This window comes from Pongo abelii, chromosome 6, assembly GCF_028885655.2.
Source record: "Pongo abelii isolate AG06213 chromosome 6, NHGRI_mPonAbe1-v2.0_pri, whole genome shotgun sequence".
Taxonomy (NCBI): Eukaryota; Metazoa; Chordata; class Mammalia; order Primates; family Hominidae; genus Pongo; species Pongo abelii.
The window spans coordinates 56,717,141-56,743,537 of record NC_071991.2 but is presented as its reverse complement, the minus strand read 5'-3'; the positions used below and the strand labels follow the sequence as shown (position 1 = coordinate 56,743,537).

General features: G+C 41.3%; 1 protein-coding gene across 3 annotated transcripts in view; it reads left to right on the top strand.

The window, feature by feature from the left end:
• Positions 1-1,930: 1,930 nt before the first annotated feature.
• The window catches only part of CREB5 (cAMP responsive element binding protein 5), a 416,932-nt gene continuing 392,465 nt past the window's right edge, over positions 1,931-26,397 (top strand). The window contains exon 1 of one of the 3 annotated variants that reach the window (XM_054559357.2): positions 1,931-1,999. Coding sequence is in view for 2 of the 3 variants with exons in the window: in XM_054559356.2 (XP_054415331.1) it covers positions 5,491-5,493 (3 nt within the window). In the remaining variant the exon portion in view is untranslated. Of the gene's footprint in view, positions 2,000-4,151; positions 5,494-26,397 lie in introns of those variants that run through there. The other 2 variants (XM_054559356.2, XM_054559355.2) reach the window with 2 other exon arrangements.

Here is a 26,397-nt window from a genome sequence, read left to right as displayed (position 1 = left end):
GGAAACTGAGAACCAGGAGTCAAGTAGCAGAGCTAAAATTTGAATTCAGGCAGGCTGACACTAGAGTCTACACTCATAATTACCTCTTCTTTTCTTCAGTTTACATTTAGAAATGATTTGTGTGTGTGTGTGAGATCTGGAATATGTAAAAATCTCAGTCTGTAATATGACAGCGAGAAACCTTTTGCATGAAATTGCAATGATTTTATTTCTACAATAAGCAGAAAACTCAGAGATGAACTCTGAATAAGGCTGTGAGGATCAAACAGTCATCAGTCCCTGTGGTTTCAAGGAACACTGAAGAGCAAGGGGCCATTTAAACACTTAAAAACAGAAATAACATGCTAAGCTCTTCCATTTAGTATGTCAAAACCAGCTCAGAAGTATGTGACAATCTAGGCAATGTATTGCAGTTTCTAGCCAGTCCAGTCATGATTCTCTGGCAAACTGCACCGTCATGGTTGTGATGCATTGAGATGAGAGGTACTATATAAATGTCAGATGTTACATAAATGTCAGAAATGATTATTGTTTATTAACGGGGGCTAAACTGTTTCTAAGTAAAGCTCCAACTCCCAGCCAATGTGTTCTTAGCAGAGGTTCCAACCACCAATAACCCACAAGAAGGGAATGCCTACCCCTGGCTCTATGAAGGAGCCCAGTTGGGATCTGGGCTTGAAAACAGGGATTGAGGTGGGCCCAGTGCAACCCCTTGCTTATCAAGTGATCTCAGGCCAGCCCCCTAACCTTCTGGTGTCTGCCTTAGCTCACCTGTGGAATGGGGATAATTATAATACCTGTCCTACTTATGGTACCCGGGTTGTTGTGAGAAACAAGGGAATTCACGTGGTCGCAAGTGCTTTGTAAGGTGTGAGGGGCTGCGAGGTTGGCACTGGTCGTCTAGAATCGGGTTGGATTTAGCCTATGCCTTCTCTTTGAATCCTACTCAAAGGGAGAACTTCTGAAAGGAAATTCAGCAGGGGGATGGTGACAGTGATGGTGACGGCCCGGATGCTGGAGACGCCAGGCTCCTCTCGCTGCAGACCAGGCGCCGGGATCCTGCAGTCTCGCCCTGGCTCTGTCGCTTCCCAGCCCGTGAGCTTGGGCCAGTTACCGAAGAGGCTCTGGAAGTGACAGCCAAGGGCCTTTTCGGCTCTGACGCCGTGTCTAAATCAGGCTCATCACTTGGCTCTGGCTGTGATTCACCTTTCGCCTTAGGAGCAACTCTCCCTACAGCTTCTCAGACGAATGAAGCAGGGGGTCCCGCGAAGGGTGGGGCTGTGTATTTCATGAGAGTGTGCACCATAAGGAAGTTATTCTCCTGGAGGAGGTGAGATGGGGGGGCGGTGAAGAAGGGGTGACAAGTGAGTGCTCTGAGAAGCCAGGATGCAGGGAACACTGAAATGAGGTCATGACTGTCGCAAGCAAAAAGGAGCTGGACATCCTCCGGTGGGGGAGGGAGGAGCGTTCTGTATTTCTGTTTGCAAAGTCTCTTCCCACATCCTTCAGCATCCCCCTCCCCACCTCTCCCCTACCCCCATCCCTACACCTTTCAAACCCCATCAGGCCCTCCCCGCAGAAGAGCCCACGCCCGCGCCTCCTCCGTGGTCTTGTCTGAAACCATAAGGATTGTTTCCAAGCTGACTCACACCACTAATGTCAGGGAGCCGTGTCACACGGCGCTGGGCTCTGCAAGCTGTTGCTTGCGCAGTCGCCCCCGCCGCTGCCGCTCCCCGGCGGGTGCACCAGGGTCCGCGCGGGCGGGGCGGGGCGGGGTCGGGGCGGGGCCGGGGCGGGGCCTGCCCCCTCCAAGCGCCGGCCCCGCCCCTCGCTCCGTCCCTCCCCAGCGGACCGCAATGATTTAGAAGTTCAGGAATCCCACGTGACGTCACCGGGGGGGTGATGTAATGCACTCTAAATAGAATGTATTGTAATCTTTGCTCAGTCCAACGTGGTCCCTTCACCCGGGCTCCGCTCTTGCCTTCTCCACACTTGTTTGGTAAGTTCCTAAAAATACGGCTCGGCCACTTCTGGGGCTTTTGCATTTAGCCACTTTTGTTGCACTTGCCGCGGGAGCCATCTCGGGAGTGTACTTGTTTGCAGGGGTTGGTTCTCGGCAGCAGCCGCGAGGTTACTTGGTCCAGTGGGCAGGTCACAGGGCAAGGAGTAGGGAAGATGCGATGCATTTTTTTCTGGAGGGTGATCTGTGTTTGTAAACATTTTGGCGGACCAGAGGGTAGTCCGGCCCCGAGTGCTGGTAGACTGTGGAATTCGGCTGTGTCCTGAGGCCACCCTAGAGACCCCGCGCCGCGTGAGTGCCGGAGCGCTCGGTGGCCGCCGCGCCGCGCGCCTGGAGGGATGCTAACGTGGAGCCGGCGCCGAGTCCGCCCGGCGTGCGTGCGTGTGTGGGAGCGCGCGAGTCCCCTGACGAGGGGACCAGTTATGAATCGGGGGTGTGTGTTTGCCTCCAGAGACCTGGCAAGGTGCGGAGCCCTCCAGAAGTGCGGTCAAGCGGCAGCGGAGACGGCGAGCCAGGAACCTCCCCCCGCGTCCCCAGCTTCCCAGCGTGGCGGCGGAACCCCCGGAGAAAGTTTGCAAACTTCCAGCGGGCGCGGCGAGGACGCCGGGTCACCTAGGGGGCGGGTGGGCGCGCGCGCAGGGGGCTCGCTCTCCCCGGTGCGGAGCTGCCGCTGCCACCTCTCCCGCCGGGCTGCCGGCTGCAGCGGGTGGGCGCGCGCCCGGGGAGGGGAGGTCGCCCTCGGAGGGCGCTTGGCTTTCGCTCCAGGCGCTGCGGGCTGGAGAGCGGCGAGGCTCCGTCCGCTCCAGTCCACTCCTCCGGCCGCCTCCTGCGTCCGCTGCTTTCTCGCTGGCATCGTTACCTCTTCCCGGCCGCTGCCCCAAATGACAGCTCCGGCTCGAGCCCTGGCGGCGCCCAGGCAATTCCCAAGACCCGGCGGCGGAGTCTCCCCCTGCGGCAGATTCTCGGCAGAACCACTTGAACTTTTCACGAAGTTCTTAGAGGGGCAAGATGCGAAGGAAGGAACCAAGGAGATGTTTTCTCTCAGCAGCTGCATCCCGCTTCTTCTTTGCCATAGATTTATTTTTAAGGGGCGTCTGGTAGATAAAGCCCTAGACCTTGTCCACACTCTCACCCCCGTCCCCAACTTTCCCTGGACCAGTGCCGCCCCCACTTGATACTTGTTCAAGGCCGGGGACTGGAGCGGGATACTTGTGTATTTCGTTGTCAGTCTGCAGAATGGATTTTTATTTTTCCCTCCTTCTCTGACATGTGTCAAGGAATAAAGACTGGATACAGGTCCATTACGTCATTCTGCAGGCCAGTAAGTGTTTGATTAACGGCTTGAGCTCCTCAAAGGTTCAGGAGCTTAGAATGCTGACAAAGCAACTCTGCTTTGCATCCCCCTACCCTCCCCACAACACACTCGTGCAATCGCCGGCTCCCAGGGCATCTTTATTGCCCTCTCTTCCCAACCCCTCCCTCTCCACCACTCCCCCGTCTACACCGTTATCACTCTAGCCCCGCCCCCGCCTTTTACAGCTTTCCCTGGGGCAAGCACGGTCCCTGGAGTGTGGGTAAAAGCTTCTGGGGTCTGAGGGGACCACTGTACCTGATCAGCGCGCAATCTGCCCTTTTGTATTATTTAAGAAAGGCACCAGCAAGCCTTCTCCTCTAGGGCGAAAATGCTTAGTCCTGATAGAAAAGGCAAATCAGGAAATGTTTCCAAGCGTTATGATAATACTCTGTCCTCGTGGTGGTGACTTAGGAAAGCAATACACCCATTGCAAACAAAGTATTTCACTTTACATAGTGCCTGCCCTTTAGCAGAAGAGGGAAGACGAAGAAGCCAGGATGCTGACAAAATCAGGTTTAGCTGAAAGGATCAAGACTAAACGTTTCATTTCCAAAGTGAGGGAATGTGAGTCGTTGAACCTAAACTTCCATACAATAAATTGGTGCGTGCGTTAGTTTCTAGCTCTTAACCTTAAGTTTCTATGTTGAAAGAGGAAGTTGAATACGTAAGTCATTGAATTGAGTCAGAACCTCCGTATCTGGCAGTTGAAGTAAAGACCCTGTGTATGACTTGTTGCAAGGGATCAAAGTAAAAAGAACCCTTGGGGGGGGGGGGGGCGGGGGAGGGAGGTGTGCAGCAGAAATTAAATAAAAAAAAGTATTAACAGAGTTTTGGATAGAGGGAGAGAGGGGATCGGAGTGGTCCCTGATTTGGAGTTGGTGAAAACTAAATAAAGAAAAATTTTTATTGCAAATATGTGGGAATTTCTTGAAGAACACATGTTTTCTTATAATTAGATCTACTTTCTTCAAAGTGAAAGCCATGCTGTAGGGTAGGCATTTGTGAAACCCCTGTCTGGGGTCTAATTGACATCCTTCCCCAAGTTTGTGGCAGGATTTAGTATTTATTCACATCTAGAGATGAAATAGTGTAACCTCCACACAATATATGTGCATCGAAAATGTTGAACTTCTTGTTTGTGATGCATAGACTTAAAGGAAAAAAATGGCCCAGTCATGGGCACTGGAAAGTGTGATTAATGATCAGTGATTTAGTGATCAGTGATTAGTGGTTTTATTCAAACTGTTACCTCTGACCAGAAGCACACATCAGAGGATTAACAGGCTCTTTAGATAAATGCTCATTAGTGGAAGGGGAAAAGCAAAGATAATAGGCATGCACCCAGGGACAACTTTCGAAGAAAATCATTCCCGTCTTCAGAATAATAAGCTCTATTAACAGAAAGCCCTTTTAATTTAAAACTTGCTTTTATCTTGTAAATCAAAGTTAGATGTAAAAGTTTGTAGTGCCATTATAACCTAAATTTTCCCATATCCACTAGATGTGGATTATCTCAGTAGCGATATTTTTTTTATTTAAATAAACAATTGGACCTTTAGAGCAGCTGAACTCTGACAAGTTCTTAACTCCCAGGGTTTGAAAGTGTCCCCCCTTCTAGCATGGAGATTGCAGCTTGTTAACTAGATGGCGCACTGTTATTTGGTGTTCTCTGCTGCGTAGCGCAGCAGTATAAACTGAGCATGTAGCTGCTTGCGAGGTGTTCTTCAACATTTACAACAAAGTTGATTCTGTGTAGGGTTGGAGGCTAGACAGTTCTACAAATTTTTAGTCACATTTTCCATGTCAGTTAAATCTAGGGAGTTCAAGACTACTGGAAAAATTAGTCTCATTACTAAAAGAAACTTAGAGAACGAGGGAGGTACCAGAGTCTAGGAGGTACCTCTGGGTTGCAGAAGTAATTGTAAAATACCAGACCTGTTCTTTTTACTAAAAGGTAGTTTCACAATCTTCTGGTCTGAAATACTGAGGCAAATACTCAAGACTTATTTTCTTCCTAATCTTGCTGGTGAAACAGAAGTTACTAGAAAGAAAGGAAGAAAAAACTAGATTTGGTGACTGCAGGAAGCAACACGTTGCTGCTTTTATTCTACAGATAATGGTAAGGATGATGTTTATTATGCATATTAAACAGAGAGAAAACTTTGCACTTAGTTAAATAGAACCAATGTTGTATTTTCATAGATGGAATTCAAAAATGGAGTTTAGATTTTGCACAAAATTTTAATGTTGCTTTTGTCAGTTTCCTGGGACTTGTAGCATTTTATGTGGAAGGGTGTGTGTGTGTGTGTGTGTGTGTGTGTGTGTGTGTGTGTGTGAATAAGACTATTATTTCCTGGGTAAAATATGTTCAGGAGCATATGAACTGCAGTGGGGAAGCTATGGAGCATGTTAAGTAATGTGTCAAGCATGAATTCCCCTTTCCGTGAGGTTTCATGAATCACTTCAATTAGTATTTAAGTTTTAATAAGAAAGTTCTTGAAAAAGAAACCTAAAAATTAAAAAAAAAAACAACAGTTTTCCGCATTCAAACCTAGACGTGTATGCCCCTGAAGGACGATTCTATTGGTTGAATATCAGCTATTACTTTAGTTTTAAAACTTAAAAGAAGAATAATAAAACTCACTTGTGTCTCCCCAGAAATGTTTCTCATTTTCCTTTGCTTATAGCATTTTATATGGATCTCTTATTTTTAAAACCTTACTGATTATAGTGGTTTTTATTTTTCAACTTCACTCATAGTAAACATGTTTGAAAATATCTCCAAGCCCACTATTTTTAATGTAAATTGCTGGTGCCCATAAATTGCCTGTCAATTAGCGGTCAGTCGTGACCTTATATAGTTTATACCTGAGAAGATAGTTTATTAGAACATTCCAACAAAAAACTGGAAACCGTGCCTTCATTTCTAGATCTCTGTTATGTCGCAGCTTTTATTTGAATAGGTGGCTAAATGAATGGTAGTTTGTCAGAAAGACTTTTCCTGTATAGATTTTCAATTCTAGTAAGTTGAAGATTTTTGTTACAACGATTTGTCAGTTTCCCACACCTGCACTTTCAAAACCAATCAATCATGGAGTTTCCATGATGGCAAGTTCCTAGGCTCCCAATTTCTTACTATAATCTACTTTTTAGCAATGAGGTATCACTATCCTATAATATTTTCTTGTCATTGGAGTTTACTTCTTACTAAGCTAAAATTTATTTTGTGGGTGTGTAATGTTCACTAGATCACTAAGATGTGAACTTTGTATTTGTAGTTTGTTTTCTTCTGGTTATGTTGTTGGATTAAAATTGGGATTTGAGTGGACTTATTATTTTTCTCATCTTTTCTTTCTTCTCCTTCTCTTTCTCCTTCTTCTTCTTCTTCTAAGCAATGCCGTTAGTCACAAAATTAATGTGATCCTGGCTGGTGTTTCCCATCTATATGCTTCTTTTGCTTCTTACAAATTGGATTTCTACAGCAATTTAAGGTCTTTTTTTAGAGGCAGCTTTCTTGGATGAAGATGGAACAGTGATCTCAGTCAATTCATTATCTTGTCCACTTTGACTACCAGCTGTATTATGGGAATCAACCAATGCTTAATTAGTGTTTAAAAATTTAAATCTATGACTATTTCTCTGAATTCTATTTAAGAAAATTATACAATTGAGATAAGGTAATAAACTGAGGGGCAATTTCCTTAAATATCTAAGTGTGAGGAAGAAGCACTTTCAGATATGCTAAACAGACTTAAAGACACAGAAGACCTTTCTGTGTTGCTATTTGTAAACTAAGCAAGCTATCTATTTTGTGGCAATGCTTTAAATAGAAAGTCTGGCACTTTAAAAATGACATCATGTTTAATGTTTTCACTAAAGAATTATTACATTTCGTAATTAGGAAAAAAATGAGCAATTAGTGTTTTTTGAGTATCCATTAGTATTCCATTGTTGAGAATCACAAATCATAGATTTAACATAGGATTTTTTTTTTAATAAAAAGAGAGAAGACTTTTAGAAATTTCCAGATAGTGATAACACTCTTCCAGAAACCCCACTAAAATTTTTGAAGCTCTTATTGAGGTACTCTGGGACTTTCACAGTAAAAGATAAAGTTTAGGATAAATTCTTGAATATATAAGATATTATATTGACATTTCAATATTCCTTTTTTCCAAGTTCACTGTATTGCCTTCCCCCCACCCCCCGAGAAATAGATCAGAATCAGTTTATCACTTTAAAAATATGTATTTCAGCTGCCTTCTTCTATCTCCTTAAGGTTACATTTCTGATCTTAACCCTAAAAAGATTTTAGGATTTCAATCCTTAACAAGGATTGAAAACTACCAGGCTGTCGTTTGACTAGAACTGATTTTAGAGGGAGTTCCTTTAGGCCTAGAGATTCTGATGGTGAGATACAAAGGCTTATGGTTTATGCGGATGGTAGGGCTAGGGGAGAGCCTCGGATTGATAGACCAATTTTTCATTTTACAGAAGAGACCCCTGGCTCACCCAAGGCCCAGAGCTAGAGAGAGCCAAACCAGGCTGAGAAGCCTGGTCCCTGCCTCCAGGTCGGGTGCTCCTGCCATAAATGCCCTTGTCAGGAATGGGGCATAACCCATGACTTTGTATCCTTCGCTCTTTTCAAGCCTTTTGATGACTAATCTTTCAAAGACAAATTTTTATCAGCTCTTTGGAATGAATACCTTAATCATAAAAACTGTAGTTTCTATTTCATTTATTCTTATATAATATCTGCAATGTTATTTTTTCTAATAAGGGCCTCCTTAATTAATTTTAACTTAAATTCTCCTTTTTTCATCATTATTATGAGACATACCCTGTAAAACTACACCATCCAGATTTCATTTGAGAGTAAAAACCAGGCAGGACTAAAAATGGTCTGAAAGACTGTCTCAAGAACAAGGCAGTGACTTTCTCTACTTCCTGTCTTTTCTCTATCATCTATGAGGATGGGATCTGAAATATTATTTAAAGTTAAAATAAATAACCTTTTTTGTCAAATAGAGAAACGGGTGATGTTTTCACTCTAGAAGGTGTATTTTTGCCTAGGATCTGTCTGTAATACATTATCTTTCCAGATGGATATATATGAGTGTGTTTGGAGGTGATGAGAAGTGAATTGAGTCTGGAAGTATGTTCTTTGAGGTTTGACTGGCAAAACTTGATCAATCATAACTAAAAAAATTCATGCATGCAACACAGAGGGCTCTAGAGCACCATACATTTGATTTAAGATGATATTTAGGCTGTACTGTATTTAAGATGGGGAATAACAATGTCTAAATAGAAATCCTGAATGCACCTACTGTATGTGTTGTTTGGCCTCACCCACAGGTTTCCTCTCCAGCTGTTTGCATGAGATTTTATATCAGAATTCAGGTCTCTTTTTTACTCTTTTATTACACTGAGGAGCTCCTGTGTTGCAGGCATGATTTCTCAAATATAACACATTTCAGCCAGTTTTATGCAGTCCTCTCTCTGTTTGCTTCCTAAGGGGGAAAAATACATGCAACAACAACAAAAAATCTTTGTTTTTGTTTGAATTAGCTGACTATTAGAAGAAATACATGTAATCTCTATTTGCCAGATCTGGTAGGACCATTTCACTTTATCAAAACAAGGTTTTCTCCTTTAAGTAAGTTGGCTTCTGACTGGCCAGGTATTAATTCATGCATCAGACAGTAGAAGGCATTGGGATAAAGTCTGTTTCCACCAGGGTATCTAGCTATGGTGTGGTGCACCATTATGGAGGGTCTGATTTGCCTCACTGCAATGACAACAGTGTGCAGAAAAACACTGACTCCTAGGAGGAGAAACAATATTATAGGCTCAAGCTTCTAAAATCATATCAGGGAATGATCCTGTGTCGAAGGTGACTGTCAGAACGCTGGGGGCCTCCAGGGTCATTTTCTAAACTACAGCATGACAAAATGTTCTTTGTCTATTCTCTGCATTTTCCTTCTGCTAGTGTTTCCCTAGATTCATTTTTTAACATCCATTTCAACTACTCTGCCTTGATGAATAATCCTGCAGTAACAAGTCACAAATGTGTACACATCAGAGCAGGGATATTTTTCCATAAGGAAAATAGATTTTTATATCAAATCTTAGAAGAAACAATTAGCAAAACAAAAGGGGGAAAGAAGAGTTGAAATTTGACTGATGGCATAACAAGCTCTGTCCGTTCGTGGCTCTGCAACAATGAGAAGCCTGAGACTGGAGGAGGGACGCAATCCCCAGAGAGCTGCCTTGAGCTTATTATGCTTCTCTGCCTCAGTTTCTTCATTTGTGATGAGAATGTCGGGCTCACCCAGCACTGTCCAGTAGTGAGAGCCACAAATGTGAGCCACATATTTCATTTTAAATGTTTCAGTAGCCGCATTAAAAAGGTTAAAAAGAAACAGGTGAAGTCATTTTAATACCACTTTGATTTAACCTGATATATCCAAAATATTGTCATTTAAACATATAATCCGTATAAAAATGTTAATGTACTACTTTACATTCTCTCTCTCTCTCTCTTTTTTTTTTTTTTGGCACTAAATCTTTCAAATCCAGTGTGTATTTCACAATTACAGCGTATCTCAATTTGGACTAGCCACATTTCAAGTGCTCAATACCCACGTGTGGCTAGCGACTATGGTATCAGACAACACAGGGTAAATCAGTGGTTTATGATCCTGGCAGCCCAGTAGTACCACCTGTGGAACTTATTAAAAAACACTGATACCCTTCCACTCTGACATTCTGATTTAATTGGTTTGGGGTGAAGGCCTGGGCCTCTGCATATTTTAAAAGCTCCACAAGTGTTTCCAATGTGTAGCAGAGGTTGAGAACCACGGTTCTAACTGATCTCTAAGGAATCTTCTACTCTAATATTCTATGATTCTATTTAAGGAAAGGGATTGCAGTAAAGCGTTCATTCAGAGTTCAAGGGCAGCAAGCGGTTGTTACAAGCATGCTGCACCCTGCAACACATATTTAAGAAAATATAACTGATAAAGATTAAAATTTACAGAATGAATAACTTAGACGATAATTCTTTGCACCACAAATGGGCTCTGTTTTGTGTAACTTTCAAATGTGTGTGTTTTAAATGGTCTGCTTCACTAGAAATCTTAATTTAGGATTTGATTTACATGTAGCCTCGTAGAAACCCTCAGTTTTGGAAAAGGTCAGGATCCTCACATTTCAGTTACAATATTTTGCCAGCTTACTCTTTTGCCCCAGATACTTGCCTTTAGTTGTTTGGGGAGGGAAATTTTTACTCCAATTGAGACATCTGGATCCCCCAGAATTTTCTTCCCTCCAAGCTTTTAACAAACTTGTGTTATTGCCTAGACCAGATTTGCTCATGTCAAGATGTTAGTTATAACCTCCTAGACTTAAGGTATTCATTTTTATTTATCACCTTTTAAAATATTAGAAGAATCAATGTTTTTCAATGCACATCAGAATGCTTTATTTTAACATACCTGTTTTTTATAATACACCAGTCTGTGCATTCGCTAAAGGATGTAAAAAGTATAAAATAAAAAATAATTTCCAAACTCCTCACGCACCTTCTTGCGAAGTCTACAAACAGAATTGTTCGTGGAGGGGAGGAGAGACATTGGTGTCAGCCTCTTGTGACTTCATGCTGCAGACAGCCTCTGCATCCCCAAATTCATGAGTCATTTCACTCTGACCCCCTCTCTCCTTATCCCCTGCAGAGCCATCTATGTCCAAATACATGTCTATTTGACCACATCGCCTTTAAAGCATGACTATAAACTAGTTTTAAATATAAAATTACATGTTTTTCTACATTTTGTGGTGATATTTGTGTTTTCTGTAATGTCATTCATTGGAAGAACGTTAGCCTTCATTTATTAACACATAGCTCAATGAGGGATCCTGCTCATTGATTAGATGGGTGGTCGGTATGAGAAAAGAGCTCAAATTTATTAGTGCCATGTATTCCAGATATTCCAGATAGAAGCACTGCTTTGGGTTGCTTCCAGGTAGGGATTTTCCAATTGCTTGTACTATTGCACTTGTCTTTGTATTTATAAATAACATTCTTTCGGATGCTTTCCCATGCGTTATTTGCAGTTAAATGGTTTCCTTGCTAATACCTCTTACTTTCCAGCTTCAGGCTACATGTAGCTGGATTGATTAGTAAATACATAAGGATATATTAACTTCTTAACATGGAATCTGTTTTAAAAGTTGCATGGAGACATCTGTTGCAAACTGTGTTTTTGGTAGTATCCAGGGAAACTTTCTCTCAGGCTACTTTGTGATTGACTGTTAAAAGGATTGTGTGGAGAGACAATGAGATTAATGATGTAAGTTACTCATCTGTTTTGGGGATTGAAGGCAAAGGCCTGTACGGATTCATTTGTCGAGCAAGATAGACTCTAGCCCTAGCTCCTAAATTATCTTTTATAAAACACTTTAGCCCTTGTCGTGCCAATGTACTGTCTTCACACTTGGTCTGGAGCCATCTGTGCTTAAGTATTTGGTTTTTGTTTTCTCCTAATAATGATGATATGTTGGGCTTGGCCATTTGCAGTCTCTGCCTGCATTTCTGTGTCTTTGATGGGTGAGCTATTGATTAATAGTGCAGTTTTTGACCAGTGCCAGGGAGCGATTATTTTGGATTCTTTCCTCCAAGCATCATGCTAAATTTAAAGCAATTTTAATATTCATACATAAACATGCTTACGGTATTTATGCTTATATGAAAATAAATATGTACATAAATAAAAACCTGGGCCAGTGAGGACCAGAATGTTAGTAGGGCATACACTTGCAAATGTGCTTATCATCTTTTTTAGGATGCCCATGGACACATTGTAACTCCTATTGGCCAAATATCTATTTGTAACATTGATTCAGATACGTATTGTTGATTAAAAGATATTATGAGATTAAAAAAATTGAAACCATATTTAAGACACTCCTTTTTTCTAAGAAGGCCTGTCTAAGCACACATTGTTTACAATTTTGTCCTCCAGTTTTGCAAAATCGGATGACTAACAACCACCATTCTTAGGGTTGTGCTGTGTTGACGTCATCAAAGATGAGGGTGCAGTGTTTTGGCACCGTGAAGCAGCATGTAATTTGAAATTGTACTTTTTGCTAAACACCCATGCTGATCTCCAAACCATTCAAACACTAAAAAACCAGAACAAAACAGTAATGTCTGCTGATTGGATGGAGGCAGCATGGGCAAAGTACAATTTTTTTTTTTTCATGTGCTTTGGAAGCGCTTACAAAAATCAGGGAGAAAAAGAGTACGTATAATTACTTGACATGCCCTTTGGAAGGGACATTCTTAAGACAGACAGGTTGAGTCTTTAACCTAAAGTTCATTTTTATCCTTTCCAGGAAATGTGCTTTCTTTCTTTTTTCCTTTTTTTAAGCACAAACGTGGTTGTATCTTTAAAAGGAAGGCTTAAGAGTAAATCATGTGGCTGCTTTATCTTTAGTTAACATTTAGAAGATATTTTAGGAGATCTATTTAGGAAGTCTTATATTCCTTCACATAGTTGTAGTTATTTAATGCTTGTTTAAAAACACAGGGGGTTCTGGAGATTGGTTGCACAACAGTGTGAGTATACTTAACACTACTGAACTGTATACTTAAAAATGGTTAAGGTGAGGCCGGGCATGGTGGCTCATGCCTGTAATCCCAGCACTTTGGGAGGACAAGGCAGGAGGATCACTTGAGGTCAGGAGTTCAAGACCAGCCTGGCCAATATGGTGAAACCCTGTCTCTACTAAAAATACAAAAAATTAGCTGGGCATGGTGGCGCACGCCTGTAGTCACAGCTACTCGGGAGGCTGGGACAGGAGAATCGCTTGAAGGCAGGAGGCAGAGGTTGCACTGAGCTGAGATCGCACCATTGCACTCTAGCCTGGGCTTTGCAGCAAGACTCCATCTCGAAAACAAAAAAACAAAAATGATTAGGGTGGCAAATTTTATGTTATATATATTTTACCACAGTTATAAGAAATGGGGAAAAAGTTAGCTTGTACCCATTCTCCAGATGGGGGAAAATAGAATGTACAGACCATTTGTTTCAAGTTAGATGCATCCACTTTAATTTTTTTTTTAATTTGCATTCACTTATTTCAATAGCTTTAGGGGTACAAGTGGTTTTGGTTACATAGATGAATTATGTAGCAGTAAAGTCTGGGCTTTTAGTGCATCTCTCACTGGAATACTGTACATTGTACCCACTAGGTGATTCCTATTCCTCACCCTTTCCCACCTTTCCCCCTTCTGAGTCTCCAATGTCCATTATACCACTCTGTCTGCCTTTGCATACGCCATAGCATAGCTTCCACCTATAAATGGGAACATCCAGAAATTTGGTTTTCCATTTCTGAGTTACTTCACTTAGGACAATGGCCTCCAGTTCCATCCAAGGTGCTGCGAAAACATGATTTCATTCTTTTTCATGGCTGAGTAGTATTTCATGGTATATATATACCACATTTAAAAAATGTTTTACTTCCATAGGTTTTGGGGGAGCAGGTGGTATTTGGTTATGGAAGTAAGTTCTTTAGTGGTGATTTGTGAGATTTTGGGGATGCATCCACTTTACTGTCATAATGGGAAGGTCAAAAATCCAAACAGGACTTTTGCACTTTGGGATAATGTAGACAGACGATATTGGTATGTGTGTGATGTGATTTTGACACATAGGAGAATCCAGGGTAGCTAAAAGCTAGGCACGTAACACTGCATGCCTCTTTTCTTGCTTGGATCTGGGTGAGCCCTGTGTGTAGAAAGCTGTATCATTCCATTTGAAAATGCATTTGACGTTATTTGAGCAGTTTTTAAGAAATTTACTTGATTGCCTTTAGCACCATATATATATATATATGCCATATATATATATAGAGAGAGAGAGTGTGTGTGTGTGTGTGTATATATATATATATATATATATATATATATATATATATACACTCAACTGAGATCAATGAAAAAATCAGGCAAAGAAGCCTTGTAGTTTATGTCAGGGAATGTAAACCCACACTTCACAGTAACACTGACCAATGAGAAGTTGTTTTGTGGGGGACAACCTGGGAGTTGAAAATGTTGGAGACAGATCACAGGGGGAATGGTGGAGGAAATTAGAGATATTTGACTCAGAAAGGAGGAGGCCCAGGCTTGTGCATAATATCAAGAAACAGTCTGTGGACAATAGACTGTCAGGATGACCAGTCTATTGTCAGTCTATTTAAGTCAGAAATAGTATCCTATTTCTGTGTTTGCTGTGTGGAGAGATAGAGTTTGCTGTGTTTGCTCTTTTGGCTCCAAAGAGGGAAGAATTTTGGAACAAGTAGACCTATACATCAATGGAAAGGACTGTCTCAGAAATTAGTGACCTCCCTGGCATGGGGTGTCAGAATTATTATAGGAAGAGTTTCTAGAAGCAGTAAGAAGGAGGGCTGGGCCAGTTGCTCCTGGCTTTTTTGGATTATGAACACTTTAAACAATTAGGTAAAAGCTATGGGCCAGTTTTCATAAAAATAACACATAGGCAAATATTCATGAGAAGGTTCATGGACTCCAGAATGAAAAAATCTCTGGGCTCAATAATGATGCTTACCAATGCTATGGTTATATGGACACATAAACTTAAAATTGCTGTGGTTGAATGAATATGATCAGTTTCATGTGGTTCATCCTACATGTGTTGGTGCATACACTACATGTATTAAGCTAAGAAAGTAACCAGAGCTAATGAACTTCTGGTGATGTGTATAATCAGGAATGGAAATTCACATTCATTGGATTCTCATTTATGTTTCTCTACGAGAGTAACTGCCTGTTTGCCCAATAGCCCATACCTAGATAACCACTGATTAATAACACCTTACATTGTTTAGGAGTTTCAAAGTAATTTAATAGAAATTGTCTTATTAGGGTGATATAACAACACAGTGAAATATGAAGGACAGATATTATCCTTCCCATTTTAATGGATGCAGAAACTAAGAATCCCAGGGCTTAAGTGGTATGTGCAGTCCCAGCTAAAGTAAGTGCCAGACATATAACTGGAATTCGGGTATCCTTCCCTCCCTTCTTCCTTTTCTCCTGCTTCTCTTTGTCCATTCTCTCTGCCTCCATGCTAGCCACATACACTTATGGAACCAAGTGTGCTCTTTGTTACTAGGAAGCAGCAACAACCACAAATAAACCAAGCAGCTCCTTTCCAACACAAATATCAGCACCTTGTCTAAGCCTAAGTTCCTTTCCTTCCTTCATCCCTTCCTTCATTAAATATTAACTGAGCATCTATTATGTGCTGGGTACCAGGGATACATGATCAAAATCAGACACAGTCCCACTCCTCATAGAACTTGTACCAAATAAGTCACTGCAATTTAGTGTTTCAGGAGGAGGGCGAGGGGTGCAAGCCTGGAGACAGAAAACCCAGTTAGGGGCTATTGTGGTTATCCAGGCAAGAGGTGATGGGGGCTTGAGTTGTGATGGTGCCAGGTTCAAAAGCCATGTAAGAGGCAAGAGCGATATGACTTGGGGATTGATTAACTGGAAGATGAGGGGACCAGAGAGTGAGGAAGATGGAGTCAGGATAAGCCTGACCCAGTAAGAAAGTCTGGGTCATCCTTTGTGGTGCTGAATTGGGGGATGGTGAATTGAGGGATGGGTTCTGGCCCAGTGCCCACAGGCTTGTGTCTGCATCCCAAGAACAGAAAATGGCTGTGAACAAAAATGCCAAGAGCAACTGTAACTGAAAGGTACAGTGCATTATTGGGTTCCGTGGCAGTACAGCTTTGATAAATTCTCTCAGAGAGTGGCTCCACAGGGAGAAAGGCACCCCCTCCTCCCAGGGCGGCCACATCTCTGGCACTCAGTGGGTCTAGGGCATGGCTGGGAGTGTTAGCTTCCTGAGGCTGCTGTAGCAAAGTAGCACAAACTCAGGGGCTAAAACAACAGATACTTATTCTCTCACAGTTCTGGAGGCTGCGAGTCAGAAATCTAGGTATTGGCAGGGTTGGTTCCTTCCCAGGGCCTGTGAGGAAGAATCTGTTCCAGGCCTCCCTCCTTCTTCTGTGTTCTCTGTGACTTCACGTGGTCTTCCCTTCGCATGTCTGTCTCCAAGTTCCTCTTTTTATAAGGATGTCAGTCATATTGCATGAGAGCCCACCCTAATGACCTCATTTTAACTTAATTACCTGTACAAATACTTTATCTTCAAAGAAAGTCCCTTTCTGAGGTACTGGGAGTTTGGACTCCAACATATCTCCTTTCAGGAGGACACAATTCAAACCACTACAGCAGGTGTGCCCAGCAAGAAGGCAGCACCCAGGTCAGGTAATAATGGGACTCTAGGAGAACTAGCAGATTAGGAGTGATATGTTTTATAATCAGACTTTTTTTTAGCACATGCTGAGAATAAACTTCAGATAGATCCCTGGAAAAGCTTGGAACAAGTCTTCGGAGATGGGGATCCATATGTTAATTACCAACTATGGACATAGCCAGCAAAACACAGCAAAACAAGCCTACCCTTAAAAATAGATATATACATGTTGCACTGACTGACAAATTTTTGCTAATGCAGGCATTACCCTCAGTTTGGCCTTGAATTTGTCACCAGGATTTGTAAAAGAGCAATGCTGAAAGGGTAACACCAACTTTTAACCATGAGAAGAAAGAATTAAATACAACTATAGTTTGTCACTTTGGCAGCCTTAACAATTATTGTTTTGATGTGCTAACATTTACTGACAAGGACAAAAATCACCCATTCCCATAAACACACACACACACTAGGTTAAGTATAAATGTTTCAATGTGGGAAGGAAAAAAATTCTGATTTTCTGGTTGTTGATGGATAATTTATGTCTATGTGCTACCTTTGCTTTGCACAATGAAAAGACAAAATTCTGCATTTTAGAAACACATCATAATAACTCAGTTTAAAATTGACAACTCAGTTTAAAATTGGCAAAGATCTGACTGGACAGTTTTTTAAAAAATTTTTATTTTAGGCTCATGGGTACATGTGTGGGTTTGTTAGATAGATAAATTCAGTGTCTCGGGGGTTTTTTATACAGATTGTTTTGTCACAGAAAATTTTTAAAAGAAAATATACAAATGGCCAGTAAGCACATGAAAATATGTCCAACATCACTACCTATCAGGGTTACTTGTAATGGCCAAAAATGTGGAAATAACTCAAAGCCCATCAACTGTTGAGTAGATAAGCAAAATATGGTACATCCATATATTGAAATATTACTTGGTTGTAAAAAAATAAACTACTGAAATATACTATAACACGAATGAACCTTGAAAACATGTTCAGAAAAGGAATCCAGCCATAAAGGACCATATATTATATAATTCCATACATAGGAAATGTCCAGAATAGGCGAATCCGTAGAGACAGAAGGTAGATTCATGATTGCCTAGGACTGGGGGTGGGGTGGGGAGTTCAGGGGTGACCATTGAAGAGTATCTGATTTCTTTTGGGGGTGATGAAAATGTTCTAAAATTGTAGTGATGGTTGCACAAATCTGAATATCCTAATGCCATTAGATTGCATGCTTTAAGTGAGTGAATTGTATGGTATGTGAATTAGGTCTCAATAAAGCTGTTAAAAAAAGATAACACATCATGGAGGAAAACATGGGCTGCCAAATTCAGTTAGAATACGCGCCAAATAGGGCATGTTGATCCAACAGCTTCTCTGCATATTTGGGATGAGTAGCTGTTGATAGGGCATTTCAGACCTCAGTCTTACAGCATTTATCATATGTATCTCCAGCTTGCACCTCTCTCCTTGGCAATGGCCTTCACTTCCAACTGCGCCTTTGACATTTTCCTCTAGATGGACTGCTGCTTTTCCTTAATTTTCAAATTGTTCAAACACAAACTCATCCTTATACCAGTTCTTCTGCTGACATACCCATTTCAGTGAGGGCCACCACTGTCCTCTGCGCCCCCAGATTGAAGCTTCATGCCCTTCACTGACTTGGCCCTTTTCTTTGGTAGTCTTGAACATATCATTGCCACATCTTCTGGACTCTGCCTTAGCAATGTCCTTGCCCTGTCTCCTTCTAACCCAATTCCTCCTATTAACTGAGAATTAAGGGGAGCAGAATTATTTATTGAGTCTTTAGTGAGACTCCTCTCTTGCTCTATTATGTCAACCTTCATAACAAACGTAGCAAAGGGCTACAATTACCCTTTTTTATAGCTAAGGAAAATAAGGCTTAGAGGTTAAGGGACTTGACCAGTGGGACAAAACCAGTAAATGGAGGAGTTGGGTTTCGTCCCAGTTTTGTCCGGTCCCTGAGCTCATACTCTGTCCATTCTAGCTACCAAGAATTGCGCCCTTGCATAGCTCTGAACATCCCATTTCCCTTCTCAAGAACCTTTGCTGGTGCCCTGTCTCAAGGCCCCTAGGCCCCTCAGCCACATCCTTGTAGGTGTACTCCATATTCAAGACAGATCCACTGTGGTTTGTGTCAAGTGCCTTTCTGGCATGTTCTTCCCCGGAACATCTGCGATCCTCTAGTACAGTGGTTCCAGACACACACGTGCACACATTCACCCAGACATGCTACATTCACCTCCTGCCTGTGAAAACAGTACTCTCCAAGGCCCATCTCAGTCATCATCTCCTGATCTGCAAAACCAAAAGCAGAATGCAAAATTAATTCCTTAGTGCTTTGTTAATCTTTTTCTTATGGTTTTAAAAAACTGTATCTTCTATTGTGATTATTTTTGTGTTTTTCATAAACTCCCTCTCCTGGATTGTAAGCTCCATGACAGCAAGAACTGAATCTTGCTTAGTTTTGACTTCTTTCATCAAATTAGCATAGAGTAGATGGTGACACATAGTAGATGGCAAATTAATTTTGCATGAACTGACTAAAGAGACACTCACTTATTGTTGCCATAAACTTCCTAGAATCAGCATGAGATGTTAACCAGCCTAGTGAGTGTTCCTGGAGGATCACCCTAGGAAGATTTTTTAGGTATACTGATGAAGTCCCCTTCTCTCAGTATCACATTAATTTTAAACTCTGTTGCTAAAAGACAACTGTCATAATATTTTAGAAATCAAAAATGGAGGTGAATGAATCCATCACCGAGAGTCTTATAACCCTAAGGAAAAACTGATTTTTCGTTTTTACATTCTCTTGCATTCTTTGTGCAGAGAGGAACATAATTTGTAAATAGTTTTAATCAGAGCATAGACATATTTTAAAATTCTGCTTCCTTCACTTAAAACTATACCACAGACATGTTTTCATGTCGCTACATAGTTTTCAAAACTATGATTATGCATAAGATTCCATTGAGTTTCTATGCCATAATTTCTTAACCAACCCCTATTGTTTGACATTTAACTTTGCTGTGGATTTTTAAAAAATGATTCTAAAAAACACATGACCAATCTTTTGGCAAGAGAAATGTATACTCTGATGACATTAATCTCCTTTCCCTTAGGCTGGCTGAAAAATCTTCCTTTAGGGTTGAGCTTAGGCACAATTGTGACAGAGACTGAGTTTGTTTTGGATACGCTCACTTTATTCCTTCTATCTCTGCCCTTCCTCCTTTCAACACATTCTATTTCCCCACGGTGCCTGTCACAGGGACTTGGGGTCTGCCCTCCTCCTCCAGAGACTGACCTACCTCCCATGAACTCTGCCCTCCTCCTCACCCCTCCTAGCCAGACTTCGCTCTCCTCTTGCATTTCCAAAGCCTCAATCTTAGTAAGATACTAGGCACTCAATCTATTTCCTTTCTGGGTTTATAATATTATACAAAAGGACTTCCGGAGATGGCTATGTGATAACCCAGCCAAGCGCATCACTAAAGGTGGATCTTTGCTCTCTTTAGCAAGGACTCTTCCAGGTTCTAAGGATATGGCAGTGAACCAAACAAACAAGATCTCCACATAGATAGGTAAATAACACCTAATATAGTAGTAAGCGCTAAAAAGAAAGATAAAGCCAGGGAAGTGGATCAAGTGTTCTCTTTTATGTTTCAGTTGGAATAGTCCAGGAAGGTGGACTTTCAGATAAGGTGACATATGAGAGGAGAGCCCCCAGGGAAGGGAGGAATTCCTATGGAGACGTGGAGAAGGAGCTTTCTAGGTAAGGGGCTGCTTGGTACAAGGGCCCTGCTGTTTTGGATGGTGTGCTTGAGGAACTGCAAGGAAACAGATGTGGAGACAAGGAGGAAAGCAGTGGGAGCTGCTGGGTGGCTGATCATCCAGGGGCTTTAAACCATGCCGTGAACTCTGGATATTAATCTCAGCCAGGTAGGAAGCTATCGGATAGTTTTGGGTAGAGCATCTATCACTTATAAAGCCCTCCATTGTGGTTGGAGGATCGACTGTGTAGGAGCAAGGGTGGCAGCTGGAAGACCCATGAGGAGGCAAGAGACAATGGTGGGCTGGACTGAGTAGGTTCTGGGAAAGGTGGTGAGAAAGTTGGATTTTGGCTTATTTTGAAGGTAAACCTAGCAGGACTTGCTGATGGATTGGCTGTGAAGATAAGTAAGAAGTCAGGGAAGATATTAAGGTATTTGACCTGAGACAAGGATGAAGTTGTCATCGACTGAGATGGGGAAGATGGCAGATAGAACAGGATCAGTGCGGGAGACCAGGAGTTCAGTTTTGGGCGTGTTGTATGTGAAGAGATGCTGAGTCAACGTGAGATGCTGAGAGTGGAATTCAGGGAAGGGGTCTCAGCTGCAGATAGAGTTAGAATCAGGATCATAGTCTCGGGCATCATATAGGCCAGCCTCATCTCACAGCACACAGCCCTTTCCGGAGTGAGCCCCAGCCATGCTGGGATATCAGGTCCTCACAGGGACCACAGCTTCCTCAGCCTCAGGGCTTTGGCATATGCTGCCCCTTCTGCCTAGACCATCCATGCTTCCCCGGGTTTCCCAATCTCAATATGTCCTGAGCTTTTCCTCCATGGCACTTAAATCAATTTTATATTCCTTTGTGTGATGTTTAGTTTAATTAAAAAAAAGGTTTTTTTTTTTGAGATGGAATCTCACTCTGCCACCCAGGCTAGAGTACAATGGTGCAACCTCAGCTCATTGCAACCTCCCCCTCCCTGGTTCAAGTGATTCTCCCTGCCTCAGCCTCCTGAGTAGCTGGGATTACAGACACTTGTTACCATGCCCAGCTAATTTTCGTGTTTTTGTAGAGATGGGGTTTCACCATGTTGGCCAGGCTGGTCTCGAACTCTTGACCTCTGGTGATCTGCATGCCTAGGCCTCCCAAAGTGCTGGGATAATCGGTGCCAGCCACTGCGCCCATCCTAAAATAATTAAAATCCACATTCCCATCAGAATCTAAAATCTGAAATGTCAGGGATCAAGCATATTTTGTTCATCACCATTTTCTCAGCATCTGGCACATGGCAGACACTTCTTCAATATTTGCTGAAAGAACCAATGACTGTTATTAATGTAATACTTTACACTTGATGCGTCGCACCTCCTTTCCTGGTAAGAGGAAGCGTCCTTACTGCTTTTCTTATCTTCTTAATTTAATGGCTCCACATGCCTTGGGAACAAACGCTTTTTTGATAGGTAATATTTGAGGAGGGACTGGGCTGTGATTGGGGATTGAATTATCGCTTGACTGAAACTCTGAAAAGAAAAGGAATTTAAGGCTTATATAAACTTCCTAATGAAAATCCCCCACCTCCTGTTTCCTGGTCAGCTACTTTGTTGCATTTCTATGGACACCTTTATCTAACATCGCCTGAGGTTATTTTATAGTGACCTTTGTCAAGGCCTATTACTTTCTAGTTGCGAAGTTTATCAAGGTGCTGGGGGCACAGGGAAGGGTTAGAGGTGCTGTGTCGGGATCTGAGCTGGCTGGCACCTCCTTTGCTGCCTCCAGCCTCATCCTGGGAGATGACAGGAAATGATAATGAAAGAAAGAGATTTGATTTACCAGGAAAGGCTTGTTAGCTCACAAAAGAGCTCTAGGTCTCTGTTTTTGGCAGCATAGGGCTGTATGTAAAACAGGATTACATGAGGGAATGATCTCTTTACTGTCTTTAAAAAAGTTGGAATAAGCTTTCAGAGGTGCCTGTGTTGTTTGGAAACACACACCCTGGTTCCATGGATACATATTTGTGTATCACACATTACACATATATGTACAGACATTATTGATCGATTGATGTGTGAATATGTTTGTTGGGGCATTCATGAAAGAGGCCCTGTCTTTATAGTTAACATTGCTGTGGGAGGTATCCACTCCACGAATGTGTATCAAATTGAGCATTTACAGTGCTAAGCGTGGAGCTAGGCACTAGGGAAACGGTGGCCAAGAAGAGAGAGGAAGTTCTTGCTTTCAAGGAACTTTTGAAATCTGATGAGTCTCAATCTCTTCTTCTGTAAGATGGCTATAATAATAATGCCTACTTCACAGCCTCTTCAAGAGGAGTCGATGGCCATGAATGTGAAAACACCACTTGGATTTTAAAATGCTATGCAAATTATGAGTGGCTGTTATGATTGATGTAGCAAAATATAGCTATTTGGGCATAAATACTGGCTAATTTTTTCTAGTTCTGAATATTCTTTATCCCCATGCAATCTAAGGTTTTACCCTTATAATTTAGGGGCTAAATTTTCTTTTACTAGCATTCTAACAACAACAACAACAAAAATGTCAAGTATATAACTTAGTTTGTAAACAATTGATCAGTTAGCTATTGCTGTATGACGAATTAGCATCGTCCCCCTAACAACATACATTTATTATCTTAGAGTTTCTGTGGGTCAGGAATCTGGATGTGGTTTCTTTGTGTCTCTGCTCTGGATCTGTCACAAGGTGGTGATCAAGATACCTGCCAGGGCTGTAGTCACCTCAAACCTCAGTGGGGGAAGATCTCCCTCCAGACTCACCTGGTATTGCAGGCCTTAGGTGATCCACACCAAGCTCACTTGTATGGCTGTTGGCTGGCTTCCGATTCTTGCTGGCTGTTGGCCTGAGACATTAGTTCCTTACTACTGGGGGCTTTCCATAGGGGAGCTCACAGCATGACAGCTGGCTTCCCCAGAGCAAGCAAGGGCTCCAAGGAGGAGAAAGCAAGAGATGGGAGTCTCAGTCTTTCTTTGGGTTCAAATCACTGAAGTGACATCCTGTCTCATTTGCCATATTCTATTCATTAGAAGCACGTCATTGGGTTTAGCCAGTACCTATGGCAAGAAGAAGACACAAGTTTGTACCAGAGGACAGGTCATTGGGAACATCTCAAAGACTGCCTGCCACAGCAATACATGTAAACAGGACTATGAGTTAATGCTGTATCTATGGCATTCATAATGTCACACTATTTGAAACGGAAGAAATAAAATAAGTAAACACCATTGTTCCCCCAAGACAGTTAAGATAGACAAGGAAAATTGGCGTTAAAGCCTCCTAGATTTTGAGTTGCAATCAGTAAACAACCCTGATTTTTTCTTTTGCATGTGGCACTGGCTCATGCTTGGACATTTACATGCTTTATTTAGCAAGAAAGCATTTGAAAGGTACCTTTCAAATATTGGAGGTAAACAAACGTTTACCTCCTAAGCAAGAGTAGCAAAATTAAAAATGTGTTAATTTTAATTTGCCAGTTCGCAGATTGATGTGTCCTCCATTCACTTGATTACTTTTTTTGACCCACACCTGAAAACAAAGCTCTTCCAGTCACTTGAAGATGAAGAAAAAGAAAATTTTAGGTACAGAGGAGTTCTGGTGGTATGAGAATGAGCTTTGCCATGGTTTAGAAAAAGGAAAAAGGCCAGTGTGGGCATAGTGTGACGGACAAGGGGCAAGTGTGACCAGATGAGCTCTGGGTTGGGGGCCTGGTCACTGGAGGTATGGTGATTAGATAGCTGTTTAGATTTACATCTAAATGCAATGGGGAACCTTTGTAGGATTTGAGGTGACTGCAAACAGCTATGCCTTTTTTTTTTTTTGCTTTTTTTGTTGTTGATTCTGATTGCATTAGCTATATTGCAGTGTACTGTTGCTGAAAGAGATTCTGATGTCTATTAACCAAAAGCCATGTTTGGGCAAAGATAAAAACATGCACTGAAACTTTATAATAGGATGTTATAATTATGCAATGTGTTTTACACAGAGTTGGAGCATTGTGTATTTTGCCCAGCCAATGGCAAGGACAATGTGGTAGATGCATCTGGAACAAGGTCCTTGGATCATAGGGATTCCTAGTATTAGTTTCATGTGACAGAACTTACAAGAAATTCATTCAGAAAAACACCCAGTGTAGGAGTCATTTGGCATAATCTGTGCATATTTTCTCAAACAAGCAGCAATCATTTTTCGGTTGTGTCATCTATGGCTGTCGCTTGTACACAGTTTTGTGGTTCTTTTGCAAGCCGGCAGGCACACAGTGGTCATCTGGGATTTTCAAATGAGAGTGCACCATTTAAAATTAGTGGTCTTGGTAACTTCTCTTTCGTCCAAATTTCCCTTGAAGCTGACCTTGTGAGAAGAATACTCTCCATCTATTTTTCTTGAAAGAGTAACTGGGAAAGGAAAAGTTCTAAAGTCTTAACACTGGAATTCAACCAATTCTAATCCTAAAATCTTTCTAGTGTGTTCCTGTCTGGGTCAGAAAGGAATAAAGGAATTTTAGATGGCTTGAACAGAAATCATGAAAAAATGGTAACTATATCTCAAGTTCAGGGATTCCCTCAACTTTCTTCTTTTTAAAATTTAAAGATACATTTACTGTTTTCTAATTCAAAAATACTTATTGTAGAAAATAAAAAAGAAGAAGAAAATTCTAACCAAAGATGATCACATTTGGTGATTTTGATACGTATCCTTCATATAATCTATGTCTTCAACCATATCATCTAGCTATATTTCAGAGTATTTGCAGTTTTGTGTTTGAATTTTTTCTACTTATCATTATTTTGTGAACATTTCCCCAAGGTCATGATTTATTTTTTTGAAAATATGATTTTAATAGCCTTAGAATTTTCTGTTTCTTATAATTTACTTAAGCCATTTTGCTTAATATTGGTTGCATCATCTGTTTTGATTTTTTTCCTGGTAATAAATAATATCATGGTAAGCCATCTTGCACATAATCCTTTATCTGCATCTCTTATTTTTCCAAAGGAATTATTCCAACGAGTAGGTGTTGATATATTTTGCTAAACTGCTTTCACAACAGCTTGTACTGATTGCCTCACGAATATTCAGGCTATGCAATAGTGCCTATCACGCCTGATTTTCAGCCAAGAGTATTGGGTATTGTAGTCAAAAAGAAATAGTTGCCAGTTGATTAGGTCAAAAATTGTTTTAATTTGCTTTTATTTGATTAAAAGTGGTATTGAACATTATTTCCATTTATTTGCTGGCAGTTTATGAATTGTTCATCTTTGTCTATACTTTTTGGCCATTTTTCTCTCAGAGTATTACTATTTTGCTTATCAAAATTTACAATTTAAAAATGCTTTTTAAGATAGGGTCTGTCTATGTTGCTCAGTCTAGATTTAAACTCCTGGGCTCAAGGGATCCTCCCACGTCAGCCTCTTGAGTAACTGGGATTACAGGCACGTGCAACCACACCCGCCCAAAATTTACATCTTTTTATTATGGAAAGGAAATGCACCCTTTATCTTTAAAATCTAGAAGCACAAGTATAGCCATATATTTTCAGTATAAAAAGGGTTTAAAAATTTCTCGTGGTTCTTCATTTCTTGTGGTTGATTTATGAGTCTGTGAATATGTGAACACAGTTGACGTTTAGAATCATGCCACTTCTGCTTGCTGTAGCTTCAGTTATCATCTTCCTTATATTTTTTCTGTTTTCCTCTTTCGTCTATTGTAATAAAATTTTTAAAAGATCCAGACTTCTACTTATCTCACTTTACTCAACTCCACTTTTAGATGGCAGCCTGCCAAGGAAACTACAGTCTGAAGAGAATCTCCTATGAGACCTCTAGAGGGTC